Here is a 15,108-nt window from a genome sequence, read left to right as displayed (position 1 = left end):
AGGTTTCACAGGTAAAAAAGTGAAGCACAAAAACCTGACTTGCTCAAAGCCACACAATTTATGGAGGAACTAGCAATAGGATCCAGCTCTCCTGTCACCCAGTCTTGTGTTTCAACCAGAAGATCTTTCTCATTCATTTCTTATAGCCTTTATTAAATTATACTCCTTTTGAATTAGATTGTTTGCCTATTCAATAGATTTCAGCCAATCTACTTAAAGAATAGAATTCAGCTCTCTATTACACATATGATATGCATAGAGAACAAGGTTAGAATTATCAAAATATTGTATTTGATCGCAAAGAATCTATTTCCTCAATGAAATTCACAAATCAACGTATAAAGATATGTTGTAAACTGGCAGTGTTCAGATGTGGATCCAAATTAGGTTTACACTAGAGTTCAAGGTTGAGGGTGAAGGTTCAGGTTTGGATTAGAGGGAATTGAAATCTCAAATTGTTCTGATTAATTTTTATAAACATTGAACGGTGATAGTTCATAAAATCAGCTGTCCTTCCAGGATCCTAACACCCTGAGCCAAAATCTAATGAGAAGGGCTGAGATTTTGCTTGCATGCTCCCCAAATAGAAAAATAGAACCATTCTGGGTTTGGATCCAACCAGGAACCAAAAGTGAATGGGGTGGTTTCACATTCCAGGGTCCATATTCGAGGTTTTAGTTTTAGCCCATCTGTCGTGTAAACTAAACAAAATATCAGTGTGGAATCTACAAGACGACTCATTTTCATGCAGCAGAAGTTTTGTATTATTCAAGCTCAGTTACTACCTCCTGAGTGGGCTAAGATTTAAAAAAATAAAATAAAAAAAAGCTGCCAGTAACAACTCTGAATTTTTAATTGAATTTGTAATCACTGTTTGCAGTGTGGTTGTAGAGACATGACTTAGGCTTTGTCTACGCTACCTATCTTTTAGAGACACAGGTGTACTGCTGAAAGGTGCCCAGGGTAGCTGCTGTTGGATGGCAGGAGAGAGCTCTCCCACCAACAAAAAACTTCCACCCCCAAGGAGCGGCAGCAGCTTTATCGGCAGGAGAGCACTCCTGCTGACAAAGCACTGTTCGCACTAGCGCTTTTCATCGGTAAAACTTTTGTCATTCGGGTGTGTGTGTGTTTTTTTTAACGCCCCTGAATGACAAAAGTTTTGCCAACGAAGTTTCAGTGTAGACAAACACTAAGAGCTCTGTGGCGCTGAAAAGCTTGTCTCTTTCACCAACAGAAGTTGGTCCACCCACCTCGTCTTGGTAATCAGTATTAGTTTTAACCTTCCAATATACTTGATTCCTAGTGCTACCAGTGGCTAAAGGAAAAAATTGTAAGTGAAGAAGGAAGAAAACAGCAAATAAAGCTGAAAGACCTTTCCCCAATTGCAGATCGTCTTGGATGCACACTACCTCAGCTAGCAGTTGGTAAGAAATACTAAAAGTATAATTTATTGCTGCTTTCTCCCCTCTTGCTTGATACTTGACTTGGTTCACATCATAGTATTAAAGAAAAATAAACCACTCAAACTAGTACAGTAATTCACATATACTAAATTTTGTGCTTTGCTGATCTTTGGCAGATCATTGCCAACTGTCTTGCACAAAGCCATGGGTACTCCATTAGTATTCACTCATTCCATTTAAGTCTCTGAGTGAGGGATAACTTAAAAGCCTTAATAGCCAGAGAACCAGCAGTATCCTTGGGACCTGCTACGTTTCAAATGGCACATTCAAAGTGACAGTGAGTAAAGATAGCTTTCTGTTTCAGAAAGATGTGATTTAAATCAAGCGATCACTCAGAAAGACAGATTAAGTCAAGTGATCATTTAGATAATAATAGGTTTCAGAGTAGCAGCCGTGTTAGTCTGCATCTGCAAAAAGAACAGGAGGACTTGTGGCACCTTAGAGACTAACAAATTTATTTGAGCATAAGCTTTCGTGAACTACAGCCCACTTCATCGGAGACTAGGATGCCGGGGATGGATGATGATTGATGATGTAAGATGCAGTGCTACTTTATAAGGAGGCATGCACTGACCGAACATGATGAGTAGATGAAAGGGAAGAAATGCTTTAGAATAATGTAAAATGCCAGTTTAAACTACTACTCTGTATTCTTGACCCATCATCCTCTAACAAAGACAATATCCATTTTCTTATAAAACAGCAATAAAGTGAGCTAGCAATTACTATGAATTAATCACAAGTGCCTTGGTTTCTTGCAGCGTCCCAGGAATGTGGTACCTTTGTAATAGCCAGAGACCTGGTTGACTCGTGTTTTAAAATACAGCTAACACAGCAAAGAAACACCTTTTTTCAAAAGGAGAGGTCATTAATCATTTCCCATATGTTAAATAGTTTGGGAATGTTTAGTTGAGAGGGGAAATAAATCAGGAAGAAGATAAAGCTATACCATATAATGAATAATATAGAGAAGGTAAATTGAGCAGTCCTATTTACTCTTTCCCATGTGAGAACAAGGAGACATTCAATGAAACAAAGGCAGCAAATTCAAAACTGAAAAAGGGAAATATTTACACAATGCCTAGTTAGCCTGAGGAACTCATTACCACAACGTATCAAGTGCTTATTAACATTTTTTAAGGAATTTGACTTTTACATGGATAATTAAAACATTCAGTTATATTAGATGGGATCCTTCTTTAAAAAAAAAAGTGATATAAACTCTCATGCTTCAGAACACAAACCAACCACTATCTGACAGGGATGAGGAAGAAACTAGCTCTATGGACAGGTTATTCTATAGTTAGCTACTAAGGGGTTTCTTGCACCCTCTTCTGAAACGTGTTATTGACCACTGTCAGATAAATAGATTCTGGACTAGACTGATCTAGATGCAGTATGACAATTCCTGTGTTCCTAACAGTCATGTAAATTTATTCCCAGCATGGTGCCTGCGAAATGAAGGTGTGAGTTCTGTTCTTCTAGGATCTTCCAATCCACAGCAACTGATAGAAAATCTTGGAGCCATTCAGGCAAGTAGTGTATGAATAAATCCTAATAATATCAAGAGCATTTACTTACTTCTCTTCAAAGTTGTTTCAAAGTAGCATTGTACATACCCTGAGTCTAGGATGTTCAGTATCCTGAATTTAAAGGTTTAATACATTTTCAGTTCCAGTTCCTCTGCAGTCTACTGATAACTTTAATTAAAGAAACAAATATAGTCTACTTCACTGGAGCCCACAAATATTATTTTCCAATCTCCAGTAGTCTTCTACAGGAGAATTTAATAATCGAGGTCTGCGCTGATATTAAATACCCCATAGCATTTTTCATGAGGGGCTTCCTCAGATATCCTTGACCACAAACTTCCCTCCCATCACTGTTCAATTATGTTTAACATGTGTATAGTTTACAAAATGCCCTGAGATCCTCAGAAGAAAATTACAGCAGATCTTCTAGTATACAGTCATTACAATTTGGGAAGGAAGGAAGGCAGGCACCATATAAATGTAAACTATTTACCCTACAGAGACAGAGAACTCCTACATTATTTTATACAATTGGTTTAATTTTGGAAAATCTGTTTAATCCAGAATACCCATTAAGCAATCCTGTTAACATGTGGGCTTTATTTTTTCTTCATCTGTAGGTTCTTCCCAAGATGACATCACACATTGTAAGTGAAATAGATAATATTCTAGGGAATAAGCCCATCAGCAAGAAGGACTACAGATCATAATGCAATGCATGGTTACACAGGACTGCATGGTTAAAATAGTGCTCTGTATATAGTACAGTACTGACTTACTATCCAGTCATTAGACTCATGCAGCAGCTTGCTGCTCAGTCTCTATTGTTACTGGATTTTTCAAGGTGTGTGCTGTTGCCACCAATCTGCAGTAAAATTCAAAAGCACAGTTGATCTCTCTTACAACTGAGAATATTCTTTGTATATTCTTATCTCTGACTAAAGTCATTGACTTACTTTTCTCTTCGCTCCATATGCTTATGCAGTGAAGCAAAAAAAAAAACCCAACAACCACAAAAACTATTTATATCCTTTAGGTACTTGGTAATTAAAGAAGGATGTACAGATATATTTTTTCAATGAACAAAAACAAAACTTACAGTTTTAGTAAAAATGCATTCTAAGAAATTTCAACTATAAAAATTCTTCAGCTAGATCATAGAATGAGCGAGTTCAAAATTTTCAAATGCAATTTTTATATAGGCTTTAGGCTGTAGCTGAAAAAGGACCTTACAGTAAAAAGTCAGACAATTAATTACTACATGGTTCTGCTTCTAAATAGTCCAGTTAAGAATTCTGCATATTGAGTATGCTCAGCTGTTCATTATATAATTCACAGTTGGTGTAAAATATCAGAAAACCAGATATTTGTTTCGGTGAAAAGGTTACATTTGCTCTGACTGTATTCTGGAAATCAGCCATAAGTAGTATTTTTAAACAATGAGTTTTGTGAAAGTGTTTAATCCTTACACAGGAAACACTGGTACATTTATCAGTTATTCTGCCCATTTTAAGAACAGCTTCATAAATATAGTAACCTCACTTTGCTTTGTAAAATGCATTTACTGTTACTTTAGGAAGTGTATACGTATGCAATACATGTGTGAAATACACTTACTGAAGAGTACGGTTATGTACAGTACATATAAGACCCTTATATACCATTTTTCCTAACTTCATAACACAGAGTTGAACACATTTTTCAGATGACAACAACAGACCATAGATACTGATATTTTTAAAGTTAAAATGTTTTTCTTCCATTTCATCCCATGATCTATGGTATGTGTAAATGAACTTAGCTGCTGTATATTAGAACCGCAATCTGTCTTCTGCTTGTACACAATAAAAGCATTTTGTGCATCTAACCTTTTAACGAGAACATTTATTACAATCAATTAATTATTTTGTTTTTAGGACAGGAAAATACATATATTACGCTCAGCAGCAAGGTGAAAATAGTTTTGCAAGATCCATAAAAATATTAAATGAGATTTTCCATTGAAATGAAGGAGATGTAAATGATTTCTTTGGCCCACAAAGATCTTACTACTTTTTCAGTGATCAGCTGCCCAAAAGAGGGCGCATGGAGCAGAAAAAAGCCCATTATTGTTAGATGAGGGGGACATCCCATACAGTGCGTTTCACCCACAGCTTTTTACGGATCAGTGCCACATGCTTAAAATGTTTAATGCATAGTTTAAGACATATTTAAATACATCAGTGCAGTTTCTTGGCTTCTTAACTCTTGTGTGAAGTGAAAGGGCTTCAGGAGTTAGTATTCGTTACAAAGGTGAAAAAGTGAAATGCACTCTTTTGCAGGCTACTGACTGAACTATTCCCTTATTTGTGCCGGTCCCTTTTCTCTTAGGACACATTCCTTGTTTCCCCCTCAGTCATACAGGAATCCTGCACTCTCTCTGTGTAAGCCAAAATTAAGAATTCTTGCCTGTTACAGAGATTAATGTAATAAATACTCATTAAAAAGGGAGATGGCACTGTCCATTATTCAGAGAGAAAACTAATACGAAGAGTCAAGTGGTCTAATAATTTGGCAGATAGCAATGGAATGCCAAGCAACAAACAACTTTTAGGCTAACCTTCACTCTACTTATGGCATTGGGAGCATCTCTAAGCCAGCTGTCAGGGCCGGGGAGGTTATAATAGCACACAATCTTTGTCACTTTAGACACTCCTACCATCGCTGTGATTTATAGACACTGATCTCCTCTAAAGGGAAACAGTTATGCAAGCATGACATGATTTGGAGAAAATGAAGGGGGCGGTTAAATTAAGAGTCCAAAAATGATTTGGGTTTCAAATATTTGTTAAGCTTCTTATCCTATAACATCATATAATTCTCAGGAGAAACTCTAACCTGATAAGATGGTCTCCAGGCCTTACAAACATAACCATTCCAAAAAAACTAAGCTAAAGAGAAAAGATGTTAGTAAAATATTCAATGAGCTGACAGTAACAGCATTTCATTGTTGGTAACCTGTCACCTAGAGAAAAATACCAGCAACTTCCTAAAAGGCTGAAAGTCTAGGTCCCTCTCCTGCAAATCCATGTTCTTAACTATGGCATGTGAGTACTGTAGTCCCATTTAAGAGTCAGTGGTACTATTTGTGAGTTGGATGCATTAGGGCCCAACATTTATTCTGCCATGTTCTTCCTTTTTGGTTTCTATCCTCCCCACAACTCTACCTCAGTGCAGAAGTGGGAGTTTGTTGTTGTTCTCAAAGTATAATGAATCCCACTAATGCTAGGCCCTGTACAAACAGAATAAGAGGCAGACCTTAACCTGTGATGTCAAGCCTACCATTCTCCAGTGGCCCATGGCAGAAAAGACCACAATTCAAGGTGAAAACACCTGAAAACAGTCTAGAACAATTTTCTGAAAGATAGCTTTCTGCAGCAGCAGCAGAAAAGAACAAAACATATCCAAACTTTTTCCTCTCTGAAAGTCATCTTTAAGCTTCTCCATGTAAAATACTTAGACAAACCCTGCATACTCTAAGGCAAGCCAGACCTAATACTTGCACCACTCTAGAACTGCAAACTGGAAGTTCTGCAGAGGCTTTATTTAAATATTAAAAAGGCAGTTAATCTTCCTTGTAGATGAAAATATGGTACAGTATCACATCTTGTATTTCAGTATTGCATTTTATTTTAACCTGTCCCTATGTTCAATTTTTAGGATGCCACAGATTTGTATAGGCAACACAGCCATTGTGTTAGCTATAAGTTTTGGTATTAGAGGGGCTATGGGGGGTGGGGAAGAGAACGAGAGCAATTGAGCTTTGAGCAAATAGAGCAGTTTGGGGTTGTTGACTAGGGACATTGGTAGGAAAATCTAGCATATCCCCATCCCAGTCAAAAAGGGGTTAAAGACATCCTCTATGCAGTCAGCCCCAATCCAGCACACCTGTGAGGTGTGTCAAGCCTGGAGAAGAGCAGGTCCTTAAAAGGGAAAAATAAGAAGGAGTCCTTGTGGCACCTTAGAGACTAACAAATTTATTTGGACATAAGCTTTCATGGGTTAGAACCCACTTCATCAGATGCATGGAGTGAAAATACACTAGCAGGATGTAGGGCAAGGTCAGGCTGCCACAATCACAGAGCTCTACTTATAGTTTGCCAACTGAAAATCTTAGAAATTTAGAAGGTAAATATCAAGAAGCCCACTACAGTCAGTATTCTTGAACTTTTTATTAAAACGTTTCAAATTATAAGTATTAAGAGATGGATTGTCACTTTTTGTAACTAATGGGTTAAGCTCTTTTATACATATCAAAAAACCCATCATATTTGCAAGTCTGCCACAGAGTTCAGAGCACGGCTATTTTCTGTGCTTTGGAGTAATAGCCTAATCCAGTTTATGAAAACTCCAACAGAAACATCTGACAAATCATCCTTATTATGATTACAAAGTAATTCCAAGGAGTTAAGCTTATAACAGTTTTTGAATTGGTATATTTCCTTCCTTCTGCCACTTAAGTTTGATTCATTCAATTTTATTTTTACAATATCTTACCAAGTAACCAAAGCTAAATTCAAAGTTTGCTTTACATTTATTGTTGTAAAAAAGCTCAAGTTTTCAGACTGCTTACACTTGCCACCCTTAAGTCTTTAATGAAATTGGATCCACCCACAAATATGAACAGATGACCACTGTTTTGTCTATTTGGAGCCTGTAGATAGCAGGGCAATCAGTCCAGATGAAGCACTTATAGACAGAATGTAGTTTCTGTGGGGAGAAGGTTAAGGATGTAAACTTAAAGCTACCACAAGTAACATCTCTTGCAATAAACATCTACAGTAGGAGTCTGAAGAGAAAGAGTGGAAACAGAGTTTTGCTACATTTGATTTTTGTAATAGATACTGCATACTTGAAGTCTAGTTTAGAGACAGATGCTATTAGGAATTAAGCCTATTTATAAGTGTGTTAATTTAAAAAAACAACATCTATAAAGCCTAGACTAGCCTCCAAAGAGAAGTTTTAAATGCTGTTAACCAGGCAGCATATCTTGACTACTGCATCAAATCAGTGCTGCATAAAGTAAGCTACTTCAGATCTGGAGGAAGTGATTTCACATTCAGGAAATGACTGCAGAGTAGCACAACAGCCCACAGCAACAAATATTTACATTTCCTGACAAGAACATATCATAGGGCAGTTCCATATTAACATGAACTAGCTTACTGCAGCGCACACCATTGCATCAAGTTATCCATACCACAGCAGCTTCTTCATATGAGAACGTTCACCCAAGAACGTTCAATGCTAAATGAGAACAAAAACCATCAGCATGCAAGTACAGGTTGGAGCTGCCTTGGTAATCTCTATTTAGGCTGTTCTATAACTTAATGCCCAAATGTTATTGGACAAACTAAATTACGAAACTACCTGGCTATCAATAAAAAGCTTGTGAACAGTTCTCAGCTTGTTTACAGTGAAATAGTAAAGGATACACAGTGGGGTTGAAATTCTTCAACAGAAAGAATGAAGCAATGATGACCAAGACGAGAAAGAGGGTGTTGTTGTAGAAGATAGAAAATGTTGTTGCTTCGTAATCCGCAACTTCGTTTTTCTTCCACAGAATTCTATGTATAAATGCAAATAAATTTTAAACATTTGTAGATTAATACAAATCTGGACACTAACACCACTACTGCAGCACTCCTTCAGAGAGAGCACCTTGTAGGACAGTAAAAAAAGGACACACTGAAACCTCTCGATAAAGTACCTTTTACCATGACAGAATGAGTTACTGTACATCAAGTCACCATAGTAGGACTATGTCATTTCTGTCACCAATAAATTAATAAAACCAGATGCATGCAATGCTGTTTAACATTGTTGTGTCTCTTCTTCTTTCCATAACAGAATATGAAGAAACCACAAGGGCACAATTGTGTCCCAAATAACCAAGTTTAACAACTATACAAAGACATTCCCTGCCTAGCTACATACATACTGCTCCTCTGACTGTTTTCAGGCTGCTTCTACAACAGAGAATGCAGTCAGGGCTACTTGAGGCTTGACAAGCTAGTTACAGAAATACTAACCCATATTTATTGAGTATACGCGTACATACTTAAGTCATTTTGGACCCAGATTCTTGAAAAACATAAGGTCACAAAAACTGAACCTTTATTACTAGATTGAGATGAATACTCATTTTGCGGGTACAGTGTCCATGCTGTCAATCCAAGGGAAAACGTGGTCCTTGCTCTAAAAAGCTGATGGTTCAATTCCCAGAAGTATTCATCAGCACCTCTCAAAAGAGTCATAAGTGTCTTAAGTTTGTTTTTTTATAGCTATCAAACAAAGTATTCCTAATATACCCATCACTAAAGTTCTTAGTCATTAAATTCAAATTTGAGATCCACTTTGTCTATCAAGGGTCTAACCTTCACCACTCCTTAATACAGCTTCTCTTTAAAAAAAAAAAAAAAAAATCCATTATTCAGACTCAGTTATAGGAACGGTTTTGTGAAAAGCTGAGTTTTCACGTTCCAAGGACAGTCAGTCTTGGCCTCTCTGATCCTGTCTTGATAAATGGTTCCAAAGACAGACTTTCTGTTAACAATCCTGCCTCAGCTCAAAAGTGCTTCACCATAGGATCCATCAGCTGCAGAGTTCCCACGGACTGTAGATGTCTTCTCAAGTCATGAAGGAAGAGACAGTGACTAATATCCTATCAAGAGCCTTTAAAATTAGGATCCTAGTCATACAAAATATTATGAAACATTACAGTGAGAATTAAAGGAGATTACCTCTCATCCTTCTCTTTGCGAGACATCTTCCTATTGTCTGCCTCAGAAAGTTTGCGAGTAACTTCTTTGGAAACAGCATCTTCTCTCTTTTGGGCTACTCTGCAATGATATGAGTTTTGATCAGAATCAAAATATGAAAGTTTAATAACTACAGTTTCTTCTCATTTACATTATGGGAGTCAAAAACAAACCAAAACATTTAGCAACTTTGTATCAAATTAAACAGACACCAACTGAAAGCTAGTTGATTTTTAAAGAATTAATCAAATGTAGTTTCTGGTACTACAGCTGCCCATGAGACCTTTACCAAAGTTGGTTCTTTTCCTTTTCGTTAAAAATGTCTTTCCACACAAATGGGATAGACCTACACAAACAGGAGAAATCGATTGCCAATGTAAGGGAAAGTACCAACTTTCTTGTAAGTTTGGTGTTAAGGCCATCAAATCAGACAACTAAAAAAATATTGATCTTTCAGCTATAGTGATCTCAGGAGTTACATGCAACAATTGTAAGAACAGACTTAAGCATGATTTTCAAGTAATAGTCTCATAAACCCTCAGCACACTGACATTTTGAGACAGCAGTCATTCACTTGGCTGAGGATGCTCATCTCCACAGTGAAACCAATGACATTCTAATTTTTCTTCTGATGGTTTAGGATTTTCAGCAGAAATTTACCAATCAAAATCTGAGCTTGATGCTTAAGAACTCCATTCAATCAAGAGTTAGGACAATTCACTGACCAATGCAATATCAGAAGTCATGGAAAAGCAGATTAGAACTTCCGAAGCTACTCCAATCCTTACGTAAAACAAAAAAATTTTTAAACTAGAATTACATTTTGGAGCAGAAGAGGAGACGTGTTCTTAGAGAATCTCTTTCATGCAGTGGACACACCCTGCATCCTTTAAGATACTCCTCCGAGTGGCAAATGATGCTTCAGGGAGTTGAGCTTTATTCAATACACCAGAATTGGATAAAAATTGGAATAAACAACCCACTGTAAATGTTAATTTCACTATCTCTGTTATGAAAAGATACATTCAAATTGTTAGCAAGCTTACTTGTGTTTGAGAACAAACTTGACGTTCTTGTATGCAAAGGCTACCAGATATGTACTGACAAGGGTCATTACACTGTACAGGACTGCAGACTGAACAAGATCCATGTGCCATATCCGCCAGTACAGCCCTAAAAAACCAGAATATTCATAAAGATTTATTCACTTCCCCATTAAGCGAGAGAGGTTCCGAACATTTTTGTCTTCACTACATTTGCTCTAGAATTAGTCATATGTGTTGGACGGAAATAAGACAGCGCTGTCAATTTTTTAAAATGTCATTTTCCTGAGGCAGAGAAGATCTATGTTTTTAGGGGCTCATCTGTGACACTCTCACAGCAAGGGTGCTAGTACTAGGGGTGCAGTAGCACCCCCTGGCTTGAAGTGGTTTCCATCATATACGGGGTTTATAGTTTTGTTCAATGGCTTTCAGCATCCCCACTACACAAATTTTTCCCACGCCTCTGCCACACAATTAAGTGCAGGGAAGCTGAAGGCCAAGTTAGTCACGGCAGGATTTGGAAGGCGATGCCTCCCTTCACCTTGCTGGAGCAAATGCCCCAGAGGGCGCTGCAATTTCAGAGCGCGCGGTGGGACTCGGGATCCCCCCCGTGGATACACGAACGGCCCCATGGCAGATTCCACGAGAGCCGCTGGTTTGCTCCGGCCTCACGCATCACGTCTCCCTTCTCCAGGGCAGGAGGCAGCCGGCTGCCAGCGCTGGAAGATGGGCTCAGGGGCTTGCCGCTGCCCGGGGGCCCCGGCACAGGACGTAGCCGCGATAGGCCCGCTGCTCAAACCCCTCCACCCACTAACGTGCCACGTCGCCACCACGGAGGATGCCTCGAGCCGCGACCCCTCCCCCGGGACCGCCGGGCCGGAAAGGAAGCGGCGGGAGCCGAGCCCGCCAGACACGGAGCGACCGGGGCGAGCCCGCCCGGCCCCTCAGGGATGGCGGCCCAAGGAGAGCCCCGCTCGCTGGCTCGCCGCGCGGGCACTCACAGATGGGGATGGCGGACACGATGAAGGCGTTGCCGAAGAAGAGCGCCGAGGACTTGGCCGAGAGGTTGCGGCTGAAGTCCTGCAGGAGCAGGTCCTCCTCCGACTGCTGCCGGGCCCCGCTACCGCCTTTCGGAGCCATCGCCGAGACCTGCCGAGCGAGAAAGCCAACCGCTGGTCCTGCCCGGGACCCGTAGCTGAGGCAGCCAACGTACACTCAGCACACACAGCCGAAGGGCGGGGGGGGCGCCTCTGCCCCGAGTCCTTCCGGGGTCAACATGCAGCCTCTCCGCTCCTCCCGGCCGCGAAACGCCCCGGAAAGCGGCTAGTTTCCGCCGTCTAAACGAGCGGATTCCGACAAGAGCGTCGTATCAAACAAACGCCGGAGAAAATATTTCCGACTCCCAGCAGAGCGGGGGTCGCTTCCGGGTCACCAGGCCCGGCCGACGTGGAAGGCGCTGGAGGGGGGGAGGGGTCACTTTCCACGTGCCTCGAGAGGGGCCGGCGACGTGGGTGTGGGGTGGAGCGGCGTAAGCGCACAGAGATGCTGAAGAAGCCGGCTGGTGGGCGGAGCATCCCCGCCAGTATCCGGGCCCGGGGGAAGGTGCCCTAGGCCGCAGCCGGGAGCCTCGAGTTCACGGCCAGCCCTCACCCCGCCGAGCCCTCCACAGCCTCGGGCCACCCCGTCAGGGGACGCCGTTATCGCTCGCTCCTTTGGCGGGCCGCTAAGCGCTGGCGCGAGCCAGGTCTCTGACGCGCCAGGGTCGGTCCCCGCCGCGTCCCCTCTCTGTCACCACCAGCAATGGACTCTAACTAGCGAATTCGCCCAAGCAGCCTTTTGCATACAGTGTCACAGGTGCAGCTGCGCAAGAGATGGCAGCTGGGACTGGCCCAGGGGCGCTGCCTCGGTCAGTCTGTCCCACGGTACCAGTGCAGCCCTGAGCGCCTCCCCCTGCTTGTGCTCTGAAGTGCCACAGCAGCGGCCCACGGTGACCTCACCCTGCCGGGTCGTTGCTGGCCTTGCAGTGGTGTCGCACCTACGTGTCAGCCCTGCAGCACAGCACGCTGACCTCGCGCCGAAAGCGCTTCGCTGCACCAACGTGAGCATGCAATGGCGGGAGGTCGCCGCTCTGCGCAAAGTCACCTAGGAACGTACGGACTGTATTACACACTATGAATACCGTTGCCTCAAGATCTCATCGTCGTGCCACGCTGCTGTTGCCACCTGCTATGATTACTGTGGCTGAGAGCACTGAGATCTGCCAGCTTGCAGGATTGGGGACCAAGTTTTTTTAAGGTAATGAGTGAGTACCTCCTGGGATAATGTCATAGGACATGCCCTACTAGGACATTTTTAATTATGAATACTAAATTGGGCTAAGTACGTTGAAAAACTAAGAAACCAGTAAGAAAGCATGTATGTGAGAAACTGGAGGAAAGAGAGCACTAGTAAACAACATTTACTGTTTGTCCTAACCACCCTTTTAAAATGTAGTTGGCATAGTTCCTTTGCAGCTATTTGTCTCTCGCTTGTTTCAACTTTTGGAACTTTCACAAGTAGGGTTGGGAGAATATTCCATAATCTAATAGATCTTGCTATTAGGATATTTTTCTTGGTGTAATTTTGTTCCATTACTTCATGCCCTCTAGGACAAAGCAGTTCTTCTCTCCGTCCTTAGTATTTACACATACATTTACACATACATGAGGATAATTTACAAAAAATTTATTATTGTTTAGCCAAAATAGAAATGGTTAGTTCTTTTAATCGTTTCTCATAAATCAATCCATCTTGAAGCTCTCTGCTTAATTTTCGAATTTGTTGTTCTCTCTGATGTGAGAAAACTTAGGTGCTGTAGGGAAGTGGTACCTGAAAATTTCAAAATTAATTTGAGAGACACATCCATGAAAAAATCTAAGCATGGTTGACTTTCTGGACCTCCTTTTGTTAAACTGAAAATTCATATTGAAAGTTGATTTAATTATTTGAAATTTACCAAAATGTAGACCAACAAGACTGCTTAGAGTGGCACTGTATTGTGATAGCAGGGCTAGTGTCAGTGATGTCATGCTACCTATGGGCCAAGGGGGAAACAACACATCAGCAAATGAGTCCCTCCCCCAGTTGTCAGTCATGGCTTGAAATATAGCTAGGGCATTTATAACCATTGGGTGGTGCCTTTACTTCTTCTCACACTTAGTACCCTTCACCTGCAAACATTAGTTCATGCTGTACCTCCCTCCTGTTACAACACTATTTTATTTTAAGCACTATCGGTGAGGTTTCATTTTTAGCACTGTTTTGCATTTTCACTAAATTGTAAAATCCAGTAATTAATAATGGGATTCCCCATATAATCCATTCACCCTTGTCTTAAAGCCATTTTTTTGCCTGTCTCTAGACAATACAACTGTACTAGCTTGTAGTTGGAAGGATTTCTTCACACCCCAAAAGGGTGAAAAATTTAATTAAATAACAACAAAAAGCATAAACTCTTCAAAAAAGACATTCCATAGGTCCAAGTTTTTAATGGTATTTAGGCACCGAAGGATGCACAGAGGCACCTAAGTGGTATTTTCAAAAACACCTACATGCCTAACTGCCATGGCACCTAGACACTTTTGAAAATCCCATTAGTTGTCTGTCTTGAGGTGCCTAACTTCCTTTAAAAATCTGACCCATAGTGTCCCAGTTCATCGCAGCATCTTTAGGTTACACTAAATGTGTTCTGGAAATGCTTTATACTATACAACAGACCTCAGCAGTCTTTTGGCAAATGCTGTTTGCCCCTAGATGGCACTCTAAAATTTCTATTAAATATAAAGTAAGAAAGTAGTAAGAAAGACTGGGAATATTGAGATTTGCCTGTGGGTTCTTCTTAAAACAAACAGTAAAACAACCACATGTTTACTAATGATACTATTTATTTATGTGACTAAGCAGTGTGCAAATGTTCTACTCAAAGGAACTTTCTGTCTTAGACATGTTATTACTCAGAGAATTGACCAGAGCGTTACATACATTTCTCCGTTTTAGTAGTATGGGTAATTTTTTTTTTTTTTAAGCAATATAGCATGTAGGATAGGAATCCAAGTTCCTGTCCCAGCACTGGGTACACACAGGAGGGAGAACATCACTTTGGAACAGTATCTTCTTCCTTCTGGTCAACTAGACCATTTGCTTTTCAAATCCAAACTGGCTGAATAAGTATTGTAAGTAGGGATTGTCGTAGCCATGTCTGAACCATATTTAAATATGTTTTTAAACATAG

General features: G+C 40.6%; 3 protein-coding genes across 5 annotated transcripts in view; 2 read left to right on the top strand and 1 right to left on the bottom strand.

Annotated features, from left to right (window-relative positions):
- The window catches only part of KCNAB1 (potassium voltage-gated channel subfamily A regulatory beta subunit 1), a 234,984-nt gene extending 230,124 nt beyond the window's left edge, over positions 1-4,860 (top strand). For all 3 annotated transcript variants that reach the window (XM_073359609.1, XM_073359610.1, XM_073359611.1), the window contains exons 12-14: positions 1,304-1,424; positions 2,907-2,995; positions 3,616-4,860. In XM_073359609.1, the coding sequence (XP_073215710.1) occupies positions 1,304-1,424; positions 2,907-2,995; positions 3,616-3,705 (300 nt within the window). In that variant the 3' untranslated portion in view covers positions 3,706-4,860. The remainder of the gene's footprint in view (positions 1-1,303; positions 1,425-2,906; positions 2,996-3,615) is intronic.
- Positions 4,861-7,191: 2,331 nt separating this feature from the next.
- Positions 7,192-12,864, bottom strand: SSR3 (signal sequence receptor subunit 3). The gene is made up of 5 exons (XM_073359612.1): positions 11,840-12,864; positions 10,842-10,968; positions 9,778-9,876; positions 8,470-8,601; positions 7,192-7,744 (listed from the first exon to the last, which is right to left on the bottom strand). The coding sequence occupies exons 1-5, from the start codon at positions 11,976-11,978 to the stop codon at positions 7,678-7,680; spliced, it is 564 nt and encodes a 187-aa protein (XP_073215713.1). The 5' UTR covers positions 11,979-12,864; the 3' UTR covers positions 7,192-7,677.
- The window catches only part of TIPARP (TCDD inducible poly(ADP-ribose) polymerase), a 61,788-nt gene continuing 58,997 nt past the window's right edge, over positions 12,318-15,108 (top strand). The window contains exon 1 of the mRNA XM_073359608.1: positions 12,318-13,133. The gene's annotated coding sequence lies outside the window, so the exon portion shown is untranslated. The remainder of the gene's footprint in view (positions 13,134-15,108) is intronic.

This window comes from Lepidochelys kempii, chromosome 9 (assembly GCF_965140265.1).
Source record: "Lepidochelys kempii isolate rLepKem1 chromosome 9, rLepKem1.hap2, whole genome shotgun sequence".
In the NCBI taxonomy this organism is placed as follows: Eukaryota; Metazoa; Chordata; order Testudines; family Cheloniidae; genus Lepidochelys; species Lepidochelys kempii.
The sequence above is the reverse complement of the archived record's forward strand: the minus strand, read 5'-3'. Positions and strand labels throughout refer to the sequence as shown.

Bases quoted from the DNA above. Each gene is read 5' to 3' on its own strand.
- SSR3 (XM_073359612.1), bottom strand. From the start codon at position 11,978: ATGGCTCCGAAAGGCGGTAGCGGGGCCCGGCAGCAGTCGGAGGAGGAC. The intron at 9,877-10,841 runs GTAAGCTTGCTA...ATATCATTGCAG, and splicing joins AAGTTTGTTCTCAAACACAA to AGTAGCCCAAAAGAGAGAAG. The intron at 8,602-9,777 runs GTAATCTCCTTT...ATTTATACATAG, and splicing joins CGCAAAGAGAAGGATGAGAG to AATTCTGTGGAAGAAAAACG.